Below are 20,535 nucleotides of genomic sequence, written 5' to 3'. Positions count from 1 at the left end.
ATGTTTTTATATATGACTAATCTAAAATATGCTTTTCTTACAGTAACACGGGCAATCATGAGCAGTTAGGGGCGCTCTGTTCATGTAATAGTGGCCCATGAAACAATTTAATCCGAGCCGAGCATGTTATGACATGATACCTAGCAGAAATCTTTAATGTTCTAATCTACTAGTCTCTCCTAATCCAGCCAGAGAACAGTAAATACTGCTCAGAAAATTAATATTAGTCTAGTCTAGTCATAGGGCGTAGAACCACGGAGGTCAAAGGGTGTTACGCCTTGTGTTTCCTAACGCGAGTGATGATTGGTCAGCTATTCCAAAGGAAAAGCACGTGATTGGTTGTTGTGTTTGTCAGTCAACACAGTACTATCTCCGATTGGTCGACATCAAGGGTGCTAAACTCACGCGCTTGTTGTCTTCCTTGAAGGCGGTGCTTAATAGCTGCCGGTGGGAAGGGCCGTTGTTGTTTTCGAGAAAGTACTTAAAAAGTAATTTTTAAAAACTACTTCACTACAATGGGGACCAGAGATGATGAATACGACTATTTGTTCAAAGGTAATTATATTTTTAAATATATGGGTTGATTGAAAGTGCGGTCTTCTTTGTAAAAGTTCGATGGCTTGCAAGACGAACTGAGGAAGTCAACGCCATCGAGAATGCTAACGTTAGCTTCGCTAGTAGCAAAGTGGCAACATGTCATTTGACTGTCAAGCAAAACATGGCTAATCATGATTAGAACTTAATCTAACTGTGTAAAGCTACCAAGCCTTAGTTGTTGTTGTTTTTAAATGCAGACCTTAAACGCGCGAGCTAATTAGTGACTACAGATGTTACATTAAAGGTTGTCTCGGACTAACAGCAGGTAAATAAGTACACTGCTAGCCTGCTAACATGACAGCTACTCGTTAAAACTATCCTTTGAGCCGAGCTCACCTTTATGTTATTTAAAACTACACGTTTTACACCTTAGCTGCTAGCAGAAGCTTCACTTTAAAATGGGTTGTTTGACTAGTTAAAGCTTCTTAACTAGTCAAACTAAGGCTAAACCTACAGCTTCAGAATGCATATAGTGAATTTATCTAAGATGCTCTCTATCGCTTTCCCCCCTAATGATTTATGCCGTTATGCACACTTTTAAACATTAGGAATACGTGTATATACCACAATAACTAGTCTTTTCATTGCAAAATGCAATTAAATCTATATGAATTCATAAATAATTTTAGTGCGAGCAACAAAAGTCTGAAAATGGGAAGTGAATTTGCATAATCCGACCTCCCGGTGTTTCCTTAGTATTGAATGTTCTTTCAGTGCAAATGAATAAAATTCTCCGCTGAACAACAATATATATATATATATAAAATAAGCCATTAGTTATTAGATAAATTATAGGTTTTAGAGACTCAACGTCACCGAATGTACTCGCTGATTCTTTGGAATGGAATTTGCACGAGAGGAAAGGAGGCTGAGAATGATCTTACAACATCTTTCCTTGTCACTTAGTCAAGCTGTCACCGCAGGGCAGCGATTTAATGTATTTTCTGTCGACATTTTTTTTTTTTTTGATCTAGTCGTACTAATCGGAGACTCCGGAGTAGGGAAGAGTAATCTGCTGTCCCGGTTCACGAGAAATGAGTTCAACCTGGAGAGCAAGAGCACCATCGGGGTGGAGTTCGCCACCCGCAGCATCCAGGTGGACGGCAAGATGATAAAAGCCCAGATCTGGGACACAGCTGGTCAGGAGCGTTACAGAGCCATCACCTCAGCGTGAGATGTTTTGTCCTTTTATGCTTAAACTGCTGTGTAGCGGATGCAAAGGTTGCGCTGGACAAAACTGTGCTCATCCGGTATCGCCAGGTATTACCGGGGTGCCGTTGGGGCGCTCCTCGTTTACGACATCGCCAAACACCTGACCTACGAGAACGTGGAGCGCTGGCTGAAGGAGCTGAGGGACCACGCCGACAACAACATTGTCATCATGCTGGTGGGAAACAAGAGCGACCTCCGCCACCTCAGGGCGGTGCCCACCGACGAGGCTCGAGCCTTCGCAGGTACATGTTAAAGTGTTGCCCATTGGGCAATTTGGCATAGAAAATGTGTGCTTTTCATGCTCATTGCTTTAGGTTGTCATATCGAACCTTCTTGTCCTCAGAAAAGAACGCCGTCTCCTTTATTGAGACCTCTGCCTTGGACTCTACTAACGTAGAAGACGCCTTTAAAAGCATTCTCACAGGTAGTGAAAGGACGCATTCAATCTAAGGCCTTACTATAAACATAAAACGTAACTCCTGTTCTGTATTTTAGAAATCCACCGGATTGTATCTCAGAAGCAAATTTCGGACAGATCCGGACACGATGAGTCTCCAGGCAACAACGTGGTGGACATCAGCCTCGCTCCGACCACAGACGGGCAGAGAGGCAGCAAACTCCCCTGCTGCCAAAACCTGTGACGGTGTTTTCTCTTCCCGTTTGACTTTCTTTCTGTCTTTCCTCTCTTCGCCGCTGGTTTAATTCATGCTGCTCTCATCCTGATACTCTCAGGCTCTTCATTTGACATTCCTTTATGCTCTTGTTGTTGTTTTTTTTCTTGGTTTGATGCTGTTCTCTGTTTTCTAAAGAGCCTCTGTCAAACAAAATGTAACTGGAGAAAAGAAAAGATGTTCACTAGAATGATTGTAGATCCTCAAGCTGCAGGTAAACCCGATTAGCCCTTTATGATCCCATTGACCCACTGCTGTTGAATGAATGGTGAGGGATCAATATTACTTTATCAGGGCTTCTAGTGATTTCTACTTTTCTCTTTATTATAATTATACGGACTTCCTGTCATTGGAATCCCAATTTCATATCTGATTGGTCTAATTCTGTCATGCAATAGTGGGAGAGATGAGAACATCTGGGGTATTGATGTGTCCTGTTTCCACTTGCCTCTTTAATTTTTATTTTTCCTTTTGAGCCCATCCCCACTGTGGCGTGAAATTAGCATGAGCCAGGGACCAAGCTGGCTGTGACTGTCTGGCTCAGTATAGGCAAATGTGAAACAAATGTTTGTTTGTTTTTTTATGTCTGTGAATGTGTGTTGAACTTGCACAAGAATACCAAAGGAAATTGATGCAATCGTCTCATAATTTTTCTCATTTGCACGCGCCCAGGGCTGCTAAGATTGCATTTCATTGCTTTAAAACTAATCGGGGCTTTTGGGGTAAAAAAAAAAAAGAATTCCTGTATAGCAAAAGAAATGTTTTAAATTCTGCTACAAATTATTATTTGTGAAGTCCTATCAGCCTTGTGTTCCTTTCTTGGGTTGACTCAGGTCAGACTTTCCCAGCACACTCTGTTCGCACATACGTCCGGTAATTTCATTAGAGCAAGTTGGCGTTTAAAAAAAAAATCCTTTTTGTTTGAAAGGAAGGGTTTAAAAGAAAGTGCTTTACATTACATAAATATCTTCCTGTAATGTATACCGTCGGCTCGGCTGTCATTTAAAAGGGAAATAGATAAATATGTGTTATCTCCAATTATTGTCATCTAATCATTTGAAGTGGATTTGAAAATCAGAAATCCAAACTTTACATGACTGACTCATGTAGAGATGATGTTGCCCATCCATCCATCTTCAACCGATTATGGCTGCATCTTCTAATATTTCACTGGTAAAACAGAATATGTAAACATGTTTTGCTGCTTTTAGATTTGGCAAAAAATACTGACCCATAAATAAACACACAAACTCCCTGAGCAGTCCCTCGGACAACTTTGAGCAACGTAATTATAATAATACATTTTATTCTAAACGCACTTTACATTTAAAAGCAAATTTAGGTTGGGTTTTCGCTGCGCGAAGACCGTATCAGCTGTGCGTAATTACGCACGAGCGCACCTGATTGGGTGTCACTGGATTTATTTTCCATTTACGTTCAGGACAAAGCTGCTTTTTTTTAAAAATCTGCACATAGACAAAGCGCTCCTCCCTTTAGTAAAACCAGACCGTCGTTTCCAGTCTTCTGCCTGCCCTGTCTGGAGCGAAGGACTCCGACAGATGATGCGCCTCTGGGGGGAAGGGGGGGGGAGGAGAGAAGCGGAAGCTCGGCCTCCTGTCTGTCATCTGACGGCTACCAGCTAGCTGCGACACCGGGAGCAAGATGGTGCCTCCGCGCTTTGACAACTGAAAGACAGGCACAAAAAAAAATGAGACGAAGAGGAAAGTTATTCATGGCGGCTTCTGTTAAACACCTGAGAGAAGAAGAGACGGGGTGAGTGGATGATTTCAGTTTTACGGGGAAGCGGCTGGATGGAGCGGCTAACAGCTGCTGGCTAACAGCTGCTAGCTAGCACACAGCTGTAATGGTTCCACCCACCGAACGCTGATAAGCTACACCAGAAAAAGTCACGTCGATTAGACATGACAAAAGACCGACGTTTGACAAGTGGTGGTAATGTTTCAATGAAGTCCGTTCAGGATGCCCGGATAAAGCCGCCGCCTGTCGCCGTGCGGTAAGAGAGTATTACCGGTCGTTTGTTGTGATGCTTTAGCTTTAGCAGACAGCACAGCTGGATGATGCGTTTACGGCCTCCGGTCACAAGGGAAAATAAAAGTGACCTAAAAAGCTGGCTTATCACACAACCAGAGCCCGGTAGCCCTAAAGGGTAAAAAAAAAAAAAGAGGTACACGAGATTTTAAATTATATTAAATATATCTTCTACACTTGGAACGTTTTAATATGTTGGGTAATTCCATGCGTCATGACGCTGACTCTTGGTTTTCTCCTGCAGTTGCTGGTTGTGTATTTTGTTGGGCCTTTTTCTGTTTCAGATAATTAGTTTAAATTTAATTGGTTAAATAATATTTATCTAAGACCAGGTCCGTTCACAAAATGATCTTAAATTCAGAAAGTAACCAGAGAAATGACAAAAATTACAAACATTCAAAGTTACTAAATAGCAAAAGAGACCACTTAAGTAGGTTTTGTTCCTGAGAAGTCTTTCTGAAAGAATATGAAGTCTTTGAGTTATGATCCAGAAACAAAATATGATTAATTGACAGATGGAACCCGTTACTGTATCATACTCCCCATTTGTGGTTGACTTGTTGTTGTTGTTGTTTCTGTCTTTGATTTGCAGCCTTTGTTTTGTTTTTCTGGGTCAGGATTTAGCCATCTTTGACATGCCCCCCCATGCTTTTTCAGTGTAAATGGGAAAACACCAGCTTGGCCATGATCTGAATGGATTCAGATGTCATTTAACAATTAATCGTAATAGCCTATCCCACACAGCCTTCTATTAATTCTGGACTTGGCAATCCCTCCGTCCACCAGATTTAGAATGCACATTTTGTAGATTTTGTTTAAGAGCCACAAATCAAATAAATTGATATAAGAATTGTAAACTCCCGATTAGAGCATCATGATACATGCGGAGGGCGCAGACACGCTCTGTGCATCATCCTACATATCCACATTACGTTAGAGCTACATTTTCACTCTTTTTTGTCTATGATGTGTTACTTTAACAAATACCAGGAATTTGGCTGCCTGCCTTTTATCTGTGCTGCAGGGTTATCTAAGGGGCGACAGCTGTTTATCAGACTGCTGCACGTCACACTCAATGACGAATACACTCTCTCTCTGATAAAGGATTGGCAGCTGGTTTTTGTCAATTTGGGCAACTTCCAAACGGACGGCTTTTTGTGAATGGCAAAATATCTTTGAAGTTAACGTTATTCTTGTGTGGAAGAAAATCAGCGGCGCATCGAGCTCAGAATCAAACTGCCGTAATCGTGTGATTATTCTAAATGTCATGTGATTCTTAAAAGGATAATCACGGGATTTATGATGAAACGCATCATTTTGTTATATCAGTATTCTATCTCTGTTGAGGCTTATGTTGTTTTTGAATTGTATGTAAATAATCGACTTTAGATTCTCCAGATTATTGATTTTGTATTGTGGTTCCAATGTTTGATGATTGCGTTCTCAAGACTTACTGAAATAAGTGAATATTGAAAATTTCAAAGGTGTACTTGAAGCACCAAATGTAAAAGTACTCATTATGCACGTCAGAATAATATATATGTGTCTTTTTCATAATCTCAGAATGTCAGGATCGCTCGTATGTAGTAGCTGCTTAATTACAGTTACTTCATGCGAAGTAACTATATGTTTTATTTATATTGTCAATATATAAATCCAATAAAGCTGCAAAAGGAAAGCAGGCGGGGGGAAAAAAGTAGTGTAAGGCTCTGAAATGAAGTATAATGGTAATACTCGCAGTAATCTTACTTTGGACCTCTGATTCAGGTTCTATAATGAGTCTCTGTCTGTTTGTAGAAACTAACTGTTACCTTCGCCGTCTGGGTTTTCTGCTGCCAAGACTTCTTCACCTCTGACATACCTTTGTGGCCACTGTAACCATGACAACGGGGAGTTGTTGTCACCTGCCTGGCTCTTTATGTGACTGTGCGAGCAGCACTGGCCTGAGAAAGGGCGTGGAGGAAGCAGGTGGCGATGGGTTCCAGGCCCTCTATGTCGCCCAGGTCACGTCTAGAGATGGAAGGTTGCTGTCCTCTGTGCTCAAACCCATGAGCACTCAGAGGTAAGAGGTTCCTCGTCTTCTCATGGGTGTGATGAGGATATGGTCTGATTCAAAGCTGACAGTTTGACTTGTCGTTGTAGGAAAAGCAACCATATTTTATTGTCTCCTTTTTTGGTTCAAGTCCCAGTAAGACCCACGAGCCAAGATCCCAGACCAGCAGCTAAAGCGAATTTAAACCATGTTAGTTAATGTATTATTAATCAGTGTATGAAGTGGTTGTTAATGAATTAAACAGTTAAGGGCGTTCAGACGCTGTCCTGGGTCTTTCTGTTACTACATGGTGCGACATTTTGTCTCAGCGACGGCCCCATCTGCCGAATTTGCCACGAAGGAAGCGCCTACGAGAGTCTCCTGTCTCCGTGCGGATGCACCGGTACCCTGGGCACAGTGCACAAGAGCTGCTTGGAGAGGTGGCTGTCCTCTTCCAACACCAGCTACTGTGAGCTCTGCCACACAGAGTTCAGCATCGAGCGCCGACCAAAGCCTCTAACGAAGGTCAATGCCCTTTACCTTGTCTGCATCATCCTTTCATTATTTCCTGTATCTATTCTTTTTTTATTCTGTGTATTTTTCCTTGTTTGCTATTTATAACTTCCCCCCTTTTTTTTTTTTTACACAACCTTTTATTCAACTACTTCCTGTCTTTATTTCTATTTCCCCCCCACAGTGGCTGCGTCACCCTGGACCTCGTAATGAGAAGAAAACCCTGTTCTGTGACATGGTGTGCTTCTTGTTCATCACGCCCCTAGCAGCCATTTCGGGCTGGTTGTGCATGAGGGGCGCTCAGGACCACCTTCACCTGGGGAGTTGGCTGCAGGCCATGGGACTCATAGCCCTCACCATTGCCCTCTTCACCATCTATGTCCTGTGGACGTTGGTAAGAGTGAATTCCGTGCACTTTAGTCTTCTCAAAATACACATGTTGAAGTAGTAATTTGCCCCATGAGCAATACTTTTAAGGTCTTATTAATGGCTAAATAATAATATACGTCCGACTAACCTGTTTCTGTGTCCTCCTACCTGATTATCCGGACAGGTATCTTTCCGCTACCACTGCCAACTCTACTCTGAGTGGAGAAGAACAAATCAGAAAGTCCATCTGCTCATTCCTGAAACCGAGGGAGTCTGACGCTGCCCGGCCTCCTTGCTGTCGACCGAACTGGAGAGTTCCGAGGCCGAGTGGAGACGGTCGATTACAGAGGTGTTGATTGTAAACACGTTGAACACACCAACCCTAGCCTTTACAAAAGCACTTGTGGGGGATTTTTGTGGGTCAGGAGGAATGAGTCTGTTTTTTTTCCTCATGCTGTGTATCGAACTGAAGAATGGAACATCGTTTGGAATGTCCAGAAACATTTCGCATGAGAACTTGAGCAGAAATGACCAAACTAACCTTTTTAGCAGACTGTGAAATGTACAAACTGCTGCGTGCATTTTAAACAATTACTGTGTGATTCTAAGTGTCTCTGTGAAGGAAAAAAATGAATACCTTAAATATTTTGTGTGGGGTTTTTTTTCTCCTCACTGCTTTATGCCAGTATTCAGTCTGAGATGAAACTTTTCACTTTGAAGCCCGATTGCTTTATATCACAAACCTTTCCTGAACCTCATCATTAAAAAGTGGATCTCAGCATCGCATTAGCAAAGTCTTGTGCAATAATCCTATGAAGAGGCCTCAATCGACACGCTCAGTTATGCATGCAAGCACTGTTTATAACTGTTTTTTGTTTTGTTTTTATTGTCAAAAATGCTTTTGTGGTTTACAAGCTGACCCACTTCATTCTTTTTTACAGCCGTGGGGTTTAACAGCGTCCTCGTAGAGGATCATCAGCATTTAGCAAGTACACATTGTGCAGGTTGACGGATGACATCATCAAAATGGCTTTCAGAGCAACATTATTTCCATGCGTGTTGTTGGGCGGCTGATGCAGAAGTGTCTTTATAATTGGCTGTTAAAGTGCTTGGTTATTTTTTAACACGACACGTGCGTCTGTGTTTGTGTAGTTGCCGTATTCGCTCCATGAATAAGGGCTTCAGACTTTTCCTCGTGAGCATTTATCACTCACCTCGTGGTCAAACGGCGGCTTCTGTGATCTGCTGGAAAAGTAAACTCTCCAGTCGATCACAATCGTTACCAAACACAGGCCGGGTTGACTTTCAGTCTTGCTTTTTCTGACTTTAACTTGGTTTGGCCTTTTTAATATTAACAAAAAAACATGCCTTTTGATGCGTCGTCATCCTTTATGGTTTGCACTTGTGCCGTTGGATGGATTTTCTGTGGTGGAGAGAGGAGGAAATGCACTTCTTCCTCTTGTGTATAGTGCAGTGTGGTTTTATAGTCGCTGTAATCAACCAGTCACAGAGGTCTGTCCGGTTTATTGCTTCGTTCCACTTCATTTAGATCACAAGGAGACTGTTAATTGCTCACTGGACTCACTGCAGCCTCTTTACGAGCAGATAAGCCTTAAGGTGACGCCAATGTAAATACATGTAATACACAACGCCAGGGCTAGAAGGCCCGAGTTCAGCCTGTGGTTCAGTCGTAATGTGCAGAACTGCAGGCTGAAGGAAACATTCACATTCAAACGCCAGTGTGAGACACAGATTATGGTTTATGGGATTAGTTTCTTCTCTCCTGAATGGACTGACATTCATACTTTTATTTATTAGTGACATTGTAATTTTGACTGCCATGCTTTGATGAGGGTTTGTCCTTCCTATGTATTTTCTTGATGCATTCAGTGTTGAATATTGTTTTTATGCGGTAGGGGCCTCTTGTAGTGTGTAGAGGCCAACAGTCTGGATTCTTTAGATACACGTATAGTCCTTAAATCTCATAACAAAGAGATTTAAGGACTATACATGTATTTTATGTGATCTCATAACAAAGGATTACATCCTGCACTACTGCCATGCATTCGGTGGGGGGGGGGGGGGGGGGTGCTTATGGGTTTATTATTCAATTATCCACGTGTTTACTGTTTGTTGTTATCACGGCTTACTTCAAGTGTTGACACTTAGATTTTGACCCAAATAACATTTGAAGCAATGTGAAGAGCTGATTTAATGCAACAGAATTTGACGCGGCCACCGACCACTGTGATCGTTTTACAGTATTCGTGTTGTGTACAAAGTATGCAGTGTCCGTTGTCTGAGCTACATGTACCGATCCTCAAAATAGTAATAATGCTTACACAATTCTTTATTTAAGACAATAAACACGTAAGGTTAATGTTACTTATGCCGTATAACATTTTTGTAATGTCTTTTTCACATATTTCGGTGCAATTATTCCTCAGTATTCACATTTTTAATTTGGCAATGTTAATAAATATGCTGTGGGAAATAAAGCTGTTAACTTCAGAACATTGATGCCTGTAATCTGCCAAGACCTTTTTTGCAAAGCGAAATTAAACATGATAAATAATGGGCGGAGATGAATAGGAGTGACGCGTATTTGTTTTGATAACTGTGTGAATGGTAAGCTGTCGTTTCAAAATCCCTGGAGCACGAATATGAGCAGTATTAGTAGTAAACTATTACTAAAGTATTAGTAATATTTTTAGTAGGAAATGTAATGGTTAAGAAAATGTTAAGTGTTTACACATACTGCTACTTATACTGGGCATTAGTACTAGTAATAGAGGTTGTAACTGTACAAATGAATACTGCAATATGTTCAATACTACACAAATTAATGGAAAAACATTTTAATATAGAGCATAATAAAAATATTGCTACCGGTAATTCCAGAGCAAGAAATTAAACAAAAATAAACCATAAAAGAATTGAGATTTGTTTTCAAGAATTTTATTGAAAATGTATGGTTATTAAATTAAAAGTGAAGCAATGAAAACACAAGCCAAATATTCTTCAATAAATACATGACTTTTTTTTTGCCATGAAATTCTCTCACGTGAGAACAAACAGCCATGCTGTCAGACACATAATACTACTGGTAACCCGGTCGGGGTATTCGCTTGTATGTTATTTACACAGCACCAATCTAGTGCTAATCTGAAATACAGTTCACGTCTTTCTAAAAGGGACAGTTTCAGTTCAGTTCAAACGACTTCACAGGCTTCATTATGACCGACTTGTTCTTGTGTCGCAGGACCATTCGCTCCACAAACAGCAAAAGTGACATACAGGATTTTTTTTTTTACTTTCATTGCCGACAAGAAGAGCACAAGTGAGTCCAGAGGTCCTGTGTGAAACAGAATGGAAGGCAAACAGAAAAATTAAGGATCAAGTGATGAGGCGAGTTGGCAACAGAAACAAAAGATCGTGCGCATGGCTGATTTCCATGGTGTAGAAATAAAGAGGTGGAGGAGTTATGTCGTGGAGTGTCACGGGCTCTGGCAGCACTGGAGTTTGTTGCCCTTCTGCCCGTCAGTGGTCGGGGGAACACTTATGTCCACTACGTTGTTCCCTGGAGACTCGTCGTGTGCAGATCTGTCTGCTATCTGCTTCTGCGATACGATGCGGTAGATTTCTGCAGGAGAGAAAAAGCAATGATGCTCTAGACTTGTTCTTAAAGGACAAATATTTGCCCTGGAACATTCAAATCTTTAGCCGTCACTTGAGAGTATGAACTGGTTCTCATTTGTCCTACCTGTTAAAATGCTCTTGAATGCTTCTTCTACATTTGTGGAGTCCAGCGCTGAAGTCTCAATGAATGAGATCGTGTTCTTTTCTAATACGGCAGGAAAATAAATCATTTTAAAACAATAATAACAGACGACTAAAATACTAAAACCGCATTGGCTGTACCGGCGAAGGCTCGAGCCTCGTCAGTGGGCACCGCCCTGAGGTGGCGGAGGTCGCTCTTGTTTCCCACCAGCATGATGACAATGTTGTTGTCGGCGTGGTCCCTCAGCTCCTTCAGCCAGCGCTCCACGTTCTCGTAGGTCAGGTGTTTGGCGATGTCGTAAACGAGGAGCGCCCCAACGGCACCCCGGTAATACCTGGCGATACCGGATGAACACAGTTTTGTCCAGCGCAACCTTTGCATCCGCTACACAGCAGTTTAAGCATAAAAGGACAAAACGTCTCACGCTGAGGTGATGGCTCTGTAACGCTCCTGACCAGCTGTGTCCCAGATCTGGGCTTTTATCATCTTGCCGTCCACCTGGATGCTGCGGGTGGCGAACTCCACCCCGATGGTGCTCTTGCTCTCCAGGTTGAACTCATTTCTCGTGAACCGGGACAGCAGATTACTCTTCCCTACTCCGGAGTCTCCGATTAGTACGACTAGAACGGAAAAGGGGGTGGAAACCAAAATTGACTGCCACATCAGACTGCAAATGTTGGGTACAAAATAAGTTATTGTGTAGTAGTGTTCATCATTCGACGAAGTAAAAAGGGCTGACTTTTACAGACAAAGCCTTATCAGGCTTTTCCCAGCAGTGGAGTCACGCAGGAAGAAACTCCCAAAGCTTTTGCTCTGTGGGAAATCTGACGCAGCACTTTCTCAAGGCCTCTTGTTCCTGTCTCTCGTTGCCAGTTATCAGTTTGTGCAGGCGGCCAACATCAACCCGGGGTCTGCTAAATCCCTCCTTTGATGTAGAAACAAAACACGTTCCTGCTTTCTTTTCAGTAAAATGTTTAGATTTAAAAAAAATCCCTGCATGTAAAACTAAAATCATCGATTCACCATTGATGCTATGTGTAACAATTAACAGGAATAACTTTAAAAAACTATCCCCCCTCATCAGTCAGATGAAAAGAAAGTCTTTTTTTTTTTTAAAGTCCATTACGCATCCTGACCGGTCCAAAGATAAGTGCTGTGCGTAAATACACGGTTTCGTCCTGTGGCTCCATCCAGGTGTGGAGTGTTCTCACCCATGTGATGAGATTTGGTGCCATAAAGGGTAAAGGTAACATATTTCTATTGGATGTTTTCTAATTTCAAGCCTAAAGAAAATTCGATTGAATCCGCTAGAGCTGGAGGTCGGTGCGTCGAGCCAGCAACTAGTAGCCTGAAGGGCTAACTCCCCATAAAAGGGTTTTAGTAAAAAACATTTTTAACGCTGGGGGGGTCTCACGCACACACACACACACACACACACACACACACACACACACACACACACACAGAAAATATCTGAAGCAGAAGTAAACGCTAAGTTTATTAGAAAGACTGAGCTCGGGGAACACTTTGGCTAGCTACCGCTAGCTACCGCTAGCACCTGACCGCTAGCACAGCTAGCAGACATGCTAACCGAAACTTAGCCGGCTCCTTAACCCCAAATGGCCGGTTCCTATCTCACCTACCTTTGAACAGGAAGTCGTACTCGTCGTCTCTGTTCCCCATCGTTCTCCGTAGATTGCGGCACCGATAACGAGGTTATACTTTCCCTGTTCTAACCAGGGTACTGTGCCAAAATGACAGAACACAATGCGCAATTGCGCATATCGCGCACACAGCTGACGGGAGCGTTAACGCCACGCCGTCACGTGATCCGGAGCTTTCAGGAAGGCGAACGCTGCAGCGGAATTTATTATTCTGGTTATTTTATATCATGTATTTTTGACAAGTTTAATCTACGTTTAATAAACTCACATAAGGTCTCCAAATCGTCGTTAACAAAGAGAAAGAGAACAAATCAAGTTATTCTGCTGAAAAACGACATTATGAAATACAAAAAGGCCATTGTGGGAAAAGTTCATTAAGGCATTGTTAAAATAATCATCATGAAATATTTAATTATAATAAATTAATAATGATTAGTATTAAATAATAAAAAAAATATTTCATAATAATATTACCTTATTTTAAAATATAATGGCCATATTATATATTTGTCTGTCATTTATCAAAATGATATTTATTTCAAAATTATGTTGTTTTTTTAATTTAATTATGAATCTTTTAGGCTTCCATAGGTGGGAGGACGGCTGCCGGCCACCATAGGTTTTTACATAACTAAATGACCGCATGTAGCTTATAGATAATAGTTTGGACAAAGGCCCATCCTTCCTTTAATTTTCATAATTGAAGTAACTGGATTTGCAACAATGTGCCAATTAATCCTCATACATCAACATTTTTATTAGGATGTAAATGTACATTTCAAGCAGTTGAATAATCCCACTCTGAACTTTCTGGACAAAGGCCCATCCAATGGCCAGATTTCATGTGTAATCCTGTTGACAAACCAAAAACAATCACAGACATTGGTGAAAACACAACTTCCTTTTTGGCGGCGCAAACCCCACACGACGACATTGTCACTAATGTGAGCGGTTTCTGGCTGAGTCTATTTTTGTCAACACATGAACCTGTTAAGCCAGTTCCTGTACAACACAGGACTACCTGCAGTGGGGTATTTCCACCGAGGGGCGGGCTGTGACAGTCTCACCTGTGGATATCTTTAAAGCATCCACCCACTCCACACGCTGACTTATCAAAGGCGAGGACACTGCCCCTCTCACGACACTGTTACACAAGACACACTTCAAAGATATCTACTTCCATAGTCGCAGGCAAAGCTACAGCCACGGCGAACTGTGTTTTATCGAAACACCTGCACTCCTTGGGATGGCAAGTCGAGCAACGCGACAGAAGAACCAGCTGCCACCCTGTTACTATGAAGGATTTCTGGAGAAGAGGTCATTTAAAGATAAGGTAGATTTTCAGGGGGGGTCCAAACTTTGTGTGTGTGTGTGTTTCTAGCAACTATTTGATGGCATTCATTCTTGACTGGTATATTTATGAAGCTTGAAGTCGTTAAAACTTTATATTTTTGCTTCCTCTACCGTTGTTAATGATTAATAAATAAGGACAGAAGGTGTTACCGTTCTTTCTTTTTCTGAAGGAGGGTAAATGCCAGGAAACGTTTGGCATCCACCGTGTTAAATGTGCCTGTCGTTATATGGCCTCCTGGAAGCGGACTTTGACTTTTCAGCAGCATTTGCACCTTTAACTGGTTTGACTTCTTCTCTGCTTGTTGTGAGATAAAGATTAGAGCAAGTCAGTAGATTACAGGAAAGTAAAGTCCCAAACTGTCAAGGCATGGGCAGCGCTGGCGACGCATTCGGGGTGTTATCTGTTTGTGGTTCAAAATATGTGACTCATCAGCTCTAATCCCAAAGTGTCAGATGATCAGATTGCAGCCGTTCTTACTTCCTTGTTGTGTGATGAGATTTTATTTTACTCCTTTCTTTCACATTATTATATCTTGGATTTAAATCGGTTTTCGTCATTGATTTCTTTGTGTTTTATTTTTTTTTAGTCAGCGTGTCTTTATGTGATTTTATGTGTGCAGACGTCTCGAAAGCTGTGGACCTGCCTGTGTGGAAACACATTGTTCTTCTTCAATGACAAGAAAGACACTAATGTAAGATGTTTGGGTTGGTAAAAGACACAGGCTTAAATGTTTTTTAATTAAAATGGTTCCTTAGAATACCAAAGTTTGCCTGTTGATTTTTATTTTTTTATATCTGTGTTATCTCCAGTATGTAGAGAAACTGGATCTCGCTGAATGCATCTCAATAACGGATGACAACAGCCCAGATCGATACTTAGACGCAGCCAGAATAACCCTGCAGATGAAGGACAGAAATATCAATTTCACTGTGAGAGAAAATACAGACATTTGGAAACTAATTTTCTTTTTCAAAGCAGTCCCTATTTTGACAGTTTTTGTCTCCTTCTCTGTCCTGTAGGCTCCTAGCACAGAGGCCCGTGAATTGTGGAAAGGCTTCATCCACTCTGTGACTAAGGTCGGTGGTGTAAAACATTTATTTCTGCTTATAGAACCTTGTTTTTTCAGGTTTTCAGTTATAAGACTTATTTGCAGATTTAATCAGGAGGCTGAATGTGGATAACTGCATCCCTGATTTACACGGATAATTTAAAATGTGAACTGTCGTCCCCCCCCCCCCCCCCCCCCGTTTCTGGATGCAGCTTTCTGTGCCTTCCTCCCTCAACCTGCTACCAGGCCAGGTCCACGTGCTGAAAGAGGCAGTAGACAGTGAAAAAGAAAGAATGAAAAAGTCCAGTCCTTACGTCAGCCTCCTGGCAGACATGCCAGCGTGAGTATTATCAAAGATGACACTGTGATACTAAACACAAAACTAAAATGAATATATGAGGAAAAACATTTTGGAGCAACAGCAATATGCATCTGCAACTTGAAGGCTACTTGGAAAAAATTATTTATATTGAGATGAAAATATCTTAAAATATTTAATAGATTTATCCTGTGACAATAAAAATCTGCGTCTGAGTTTCCACATATTTATAGTCGTGTTATTCTACCAGGCTCCAAATAGTTGGCACAATGGTTTATATTCTTAAGTATTTATCTTTTTTTTAAATATGGCCCTCATTTTTTTTTTAAATGAAGAATCTTGTTCTTTTTTTGTGGTTATTCACCAAAAGGCAGCTAAAACCCATATAATAAAAAAGAATAAACTTGTGTACCTTTATTTACACTTTCTCACCTCTCTCTGATAAGAATAACACCATATAATATCTACTGTGCACACAAACTCCACTTTGAATAAAGCCCCTTCTCATGTTTGGATGCTGCGCATCCTAAGCCGTTCCGCTCCGTGTGTTCTTTTGCTTCCTGCAGTTGTTACCACAGCGTTTCCCGTCTGGAGGCAGAGCTGCTGCTTGAGAGAGAGGCCAACAGAGGGAACATGCTGCTGAGGCCCGGGAAAGGTGGACAATACTTCTCCATCACCGCCAGAGAGGAGCTCAATGGGTACAAATGCACAATTGTAGAATAAACGCACAATTTATAGACACACAGTTTTAATCTGTGCAAAAGAAAAAGTGCCCTGAAAGAGAACATGACTGGCAAATCTGCAAATTGGATCTGACGTGTCTGCCCTGTATATTGTTGTCTTGAATGAATTATAATGTGTTTGTTTGTGTTTTCATTGCCTCCATTTCTTTGTCTACCAGCTCCGTATTCAGACACTACCGTGTGAATCGCAAACATGAGGGTGGTTTTGTCATTATAGTGGACAATCCTGTGAGTATTAACAAGTTCTTCTTCTCCTCTTCCTAATCTATAATGTTGGTCGCTCTTATTATTGCTACCAACCTGTTTTATTGTCTGCTGTATTGCATTTATTGTCTTGGTCCATAAATATTGACAGGAAGTTGTTTTCTTTAGATCCATTGTGCCACACTGCATGATGTGATCAACATTTTAGTGGACAAAACCGAAGGAGCGTTTATTCCTCTCAGCCTGGAGGAGCACTATGACAGACACATCTGTACGTACAAAGAACACATGCTTGCATCTTTTTTCACTTCTCAGTAAAGTAAAGTTATTATTATTTTTTTCAATATACAAAAATATGATTTTAGGTCAATTCAGACATGATTAATTGAAGTTTTGGGGGCATTTTTTTTACAGCTTTTATTCGGGCTGATAATGAGAACGGAGAGAAGAGTGTTACGAAGGCCGTCACAAGCCTCCCACCAGTAGCACCCCCCAAACCAGGTAACAATGCAACCTACTTTGTTTGCTTGAACTGTTTACTGTGACCCTATAATATATGCAAACATCTAGGAATGCATAGCTGAAGCTGGGCCTTTTGGACATTAGAAATAACTTGTGGTCAATCCACGTTGACAACTTCCTAAGGAAATAATCGGAATTCTGCAAAATGGTTTATTTTCCAGTGTAAACCTGCTACATGTGTGGAGACACAGCATATGTCCTTGGTTAATGGACGATGTGCTGGAAGGTGTCTCACCTCATCAGTCACAGATTATTGAACCAGTATGGAAACACTGAAGTTTTCCTGTAGAGGTTTGGTCACGCTGAGTTCATTTACTCACAGCCATTAGCCAAGCTTTGCTTGTTTTAGAAGTATTCTGCAGCAGATGGAACTTCCCCTACGTAGGTGTGCTTTTATGTGGACTTTGGTACTGCAGCAGGTGTTAACAAGAGTCCACAACATTCCCACTATTTTTCTCAAATGTTGAGAGAATGTTGCTTCCTGTTTTGGGATCAGCTAAAAACAAAGACTCAGTTTTTTTTTTTTGTATTTTATTTGACCAAAAAAAAAGAGAAATGGGATTGAGGCCTCCGTGTTTGCTGGTTTTTGGGATAACGACATTGCTCAGATGCCCCTATGTTCAGACATTCCTATTAAACATCTGAACTTTAGGTGACATCTCACAAGAGTACTGTAATAAAAGTTGTTCACTCTTCTTATTATGGCATATCAATCCTAAAATTATTTTTTTTTACAGTAATTCCAACAATACTATCAACAAAACCAATAGAGTCACTTGAAGAAGAGCCGATATATATGAATGAAAGCTGTGAGTATCGCTCTATCATTCATTCCATCTACTGCGTACAACAATAAAAAGGTGCGGCTTCATTTTTTTCCCCCACTGCTGTTGCTCATTTTGTTCCGTGTTCAAATAGTGGAGAAGGAAGAAAAAAAGAAAGAGGATTTCTCACGTAAGTGTCAAATGTATCTGTCAATCCCAGAGACTCACGATGACAAAAAGGTTTCCTTCTTCCTGAGACGCGGCTGGATAATTTTGTGTTTCTGATCCGCAACAGAACCAAATAAAAACTCTAAAAGGAACGCAATTATGCCTCCAACTGCTGCTCCTCGTGAATTGACCTCCACTGTCTCCTCCACAAGCAGCCCGGATTTGAAGGCAAGAACACGCTCAGAGAACTTTGGACAAAGTAAGTCCGTAACTCTATAACTAGTAACTTAATTATATTATCAGTATATTTAATGTGACATTCAATTAACTGTCTCGTCTGCTGCAGTTCCTCAAGCGGCACTATCTGAGCTGAAACTAAAGCTTGAACAAAAAGCGAGGAATAAAGAGTGACCTCTCCTGCTACGTTTACATGGGCACATTTGATCGGAATAATTTGACCGGAATAAAAATGCTTCATGCGCACACCCAATTCGGAATAGTTTGATTTTATTCCGATCGAAAGGGGTGGTTTATGTCGATTGATAATCCGATAAATGCGCATAAAAACACTTATTCCGAAATGTCGGAACAAACATTCCTTACTGCGCATGTCTGTTGTCGTGTCTTTATGTTTCAATAAAGACTCGCGTGGAACAAACTGTGAGCTGACGTGATAACTATTTTATTGAACAACCTCACGTTCCCCAACCTAAGTCACATGACCCTCTTGGCCTCATCCCATTGGTCCTTAACCATTCAGCATGCATCAGCTTCAAGTGACGTTCAAGAACACAACTGTCATTTGTTAACAAAACCCCAACACCACATCTGTGACGTCAGACATACGCTCTTCTGTTATTCACGGAAGCTCGTTGAAGCAGAACGAGCGAAAGGGCGGGGCGATGTTTTGTTTACAACGGAAGTCGCTACGTCGTCTTCTTCTACTATTTCCGGTATATTTGGTAAAATTGCGCATGTCAAAATAATTTATTCCGAGCCTAAGTGTGATGCATTGAAACACGCAAATCCCAATCTGATCAATGCTTCTAGGGTACATGAACACAGTGCATCCGATCATAATTTTAATCCGAACTCTGATTGGATTAAACAGCTCCTCCTCATCAGATTGATGAAGGATGGACACTACATTGATTCAGTAAATTAATATACTGTCAAGGAGTACTCCCATCACCCAATATTCACCCCTCCCCGAGGTATACTTTGCACATTTTTCTGATTAGAATATATCACATGTTCTGTATCAGTATTTTGGGGCACTTTCTGTTGTAAATCGATGTTGAATTGTATTTTGTGTATATTTTTTTGCATAGTTATTCTGCCTTAGAGACGTGTATCATTTTTAAACAGTGCATTTTACTGTGGTTATTGTATGTACAGTATATATAATGTAATTTTTCAATGAAGTAAAACCTATGATCCTTTCACATTTAATCAGATACATGAACAGGAAGTTTTTAGTATGAATATATGGCAGAAAGAAATAATGATCTGTATTCAATCTATTTTCTGTCGCATCTTTTTATACAACCGTACAATATTTTTTGTACCTTTTATTGAAGCAGAAATACAAGAACAGTCCAGTCATGTCTTTATTACCTCAACGGCTATTTACGATAAATTGCTAGTTGTGAAATAAAGTTTGTGATTCTTAGCATGACGCTTCTTTAAAGCAGTGGGTATATATATATATATATATATACACACACATTTATATATAGAGCATCACTGGATTTAACTTATAGCATGGACTCTACTCAGATCATGTACACAAATAACATTGTTTGTTGCTCATCCCAACCCTGGCTAACACTTTGTTAGCTGAGGCTACTCCCCATAGATATTTGAACTACTGACATAACAGAGTCAAGATTAGACAGGTACATAATGTACATACAAGCATTGGGATGCAGTAAGGTAAACATGTACTGTGCAGTCTTACCCAAATGTCTGACGCCGTATCAAAATCTTTCTACATGGAGCTCCACTGATAAAACTCCATTCTTCTGTGCAGAGACTGGCTGTCAGTTTAAACACTGACTAAAACTAGCAGAGCCGCTCAGCAGGGATAAGGGACCTGGTTCTCTGCACACAGATAGAACCTGACTACGAAGAGTGAAATGTAGTGGAAACTTATACAGGCAAGGCTTGGCGAGAAATATGTCCAACGTCCCTACTATGGGTTTTTCATCCATCCATCCATTTCCTTGCAGCCGCTTGGGTCGTTAATTTCTTCTGATTTTGCTGGCAAGGTGGAATTTAATAAACTGAATGGGAAGAAGTGCGTGCTGTTCAGTGTCGTGTTGAAGAAGGTTATCGGGGTACACAGGATGGACGACGGCAGAGGCAGATTCGGCAGGTGATAGTAAGTTACTACACAACCAAGTTGTACTGACATTGACACAATACACTATTTTAAGTTGGACTAAGGGGAGCATGTCAAGTGAAATATTAACGTTGGATCACCCTACTTGGCCAGTTCGGAGGTTAGGAGGTAATGAGGAAGG

At 41.0% G+C, this 20,535-nt stretch overlaps 4 protein-coding genes across 4 annotated transcripts; 3 read left to right on the top strand and 1 right to left on the bottom strand.

Annotated features, from left to right (window-relative positions):
* The first annotated feature begins 446 nt into the window (after positions 1-446).
* On the top strand, positions 447-3,112 carry LOC137899705 (ras-related protein Rab-11B-like). The gene is made up of 5 exons (XM_068743741.1): positions 447-555; positions 1,572-1,767; positions 1,858-2,051; positions 2,153-2,233; positions 2,305-3,112. The coding sequence occupies exons 1-5, from the start codon at positions 516-518 to the stop codon at positions 2,448-2,450; spliced, it is 657 nt and encodes a 218-aa protein (XP_068599842.1). The 5' UTR covers positions 447-515; the 3' UTR covers positions 2,451-3,112.
* Positions 3,113-6,409: 3,297 nt separating this feature from the next.
* Positions 6,410-8,178, top strand: LOC137899560 (E3 ubiquitin-protein ligase MARCHF2-like). The gene is made up of 4 exons (XM_068743597.1): positions 6,410-6,591; positions 6,891-7,086; positions 7,259-7,468; positions 7,628-8,178. Exons 1-4 carry the CDS (start codon positions 6,410-6,412, stop codon positions 7,718-7,720), a joined length of 681 nt encoding a protein of 226 aa, XP_068599698.1. The 3' UTR covers positions 7,721-8,178.
* Positions 8,179-10,391: 2,213 nt separating this feature from the next.
* LOC137899633 (ras-related protein Rab-11B-like) lies at positions 10,392-12,997 on the bottom strand. Its single transcript, XM_068743668.1, has 5 exons — positions 12,868-12,997; positions 11,649-11,844; positions 11,365-11,558; positions 11,207-11,287; positions 10,392-11,086 (listed from the first exon to the last, which is right to left on the bottom strand). The coding sequence occupies exons 1-5, from the start codon at positions 12,905-12,907 to the stop codon at positions 10,941-10,943; spliced, it is 657 nt and encodes a 218-aa protein (XP_068599769.1). The 5' UTR covers positions 12,908-12,997; the 3' UTR covers positions 10,392-10,940.
* A 1,137-nt stretch (positions 12,998-14,134) lies between these two features.
* On the top strand, positions 14,135-20,504 carry LOC137899363 (signal-transducing adaptor protein 1-like). Its single transcript, XM_068743394.1, has 13 exons — positions 14,135-14,221; positions 14,862-14,933; positions 15,052-15,171; positions 15,262-15,318; positions 15,503-15,630; positions 16,176-16,307; positions 16,511-16,580; positions 16,725-16,827; positions 16,971-17,057; positions 17,816-17,887; positions 17,997-18,032; positions 18,138-18,269; positions 18,357-20,504. Exons 1-13 carry the CDS (start codon positions 14,135-14,137, stop codon positions 18,419-18,421), a joined length of 1,161 nt encoding a protein of 386 aa, XP_068599495.1. The 3' UTR covers positions 18,422-20,504.
* The last annotated feature ends 31 nt before the right edge of the window (positions 20,505-20,535 follow it).

Source organism: Brachionichthys hirsutus, chromosome 9, assembly GCF_040956055.1.
Source record: "Brachionichthys hirsutus isolate HB-005 chromosome 9, CSIRO-AGI_Bhir_v1, whole genome shotgun sequence".
Taxonomy (NCBI): domain Eukaryota; kingdom Metazoa; phylum Chordata; class Actinopteri; order Lophiiformes; family Brachionichthyidae; genus Brachionichthys; species Brachionichthys hirsutus.
The sequence above is the reverse complement of the archived record's forward strand: the minus strand, read 5'-3'. Positions and strand labels throughout refer to the sequence as shown.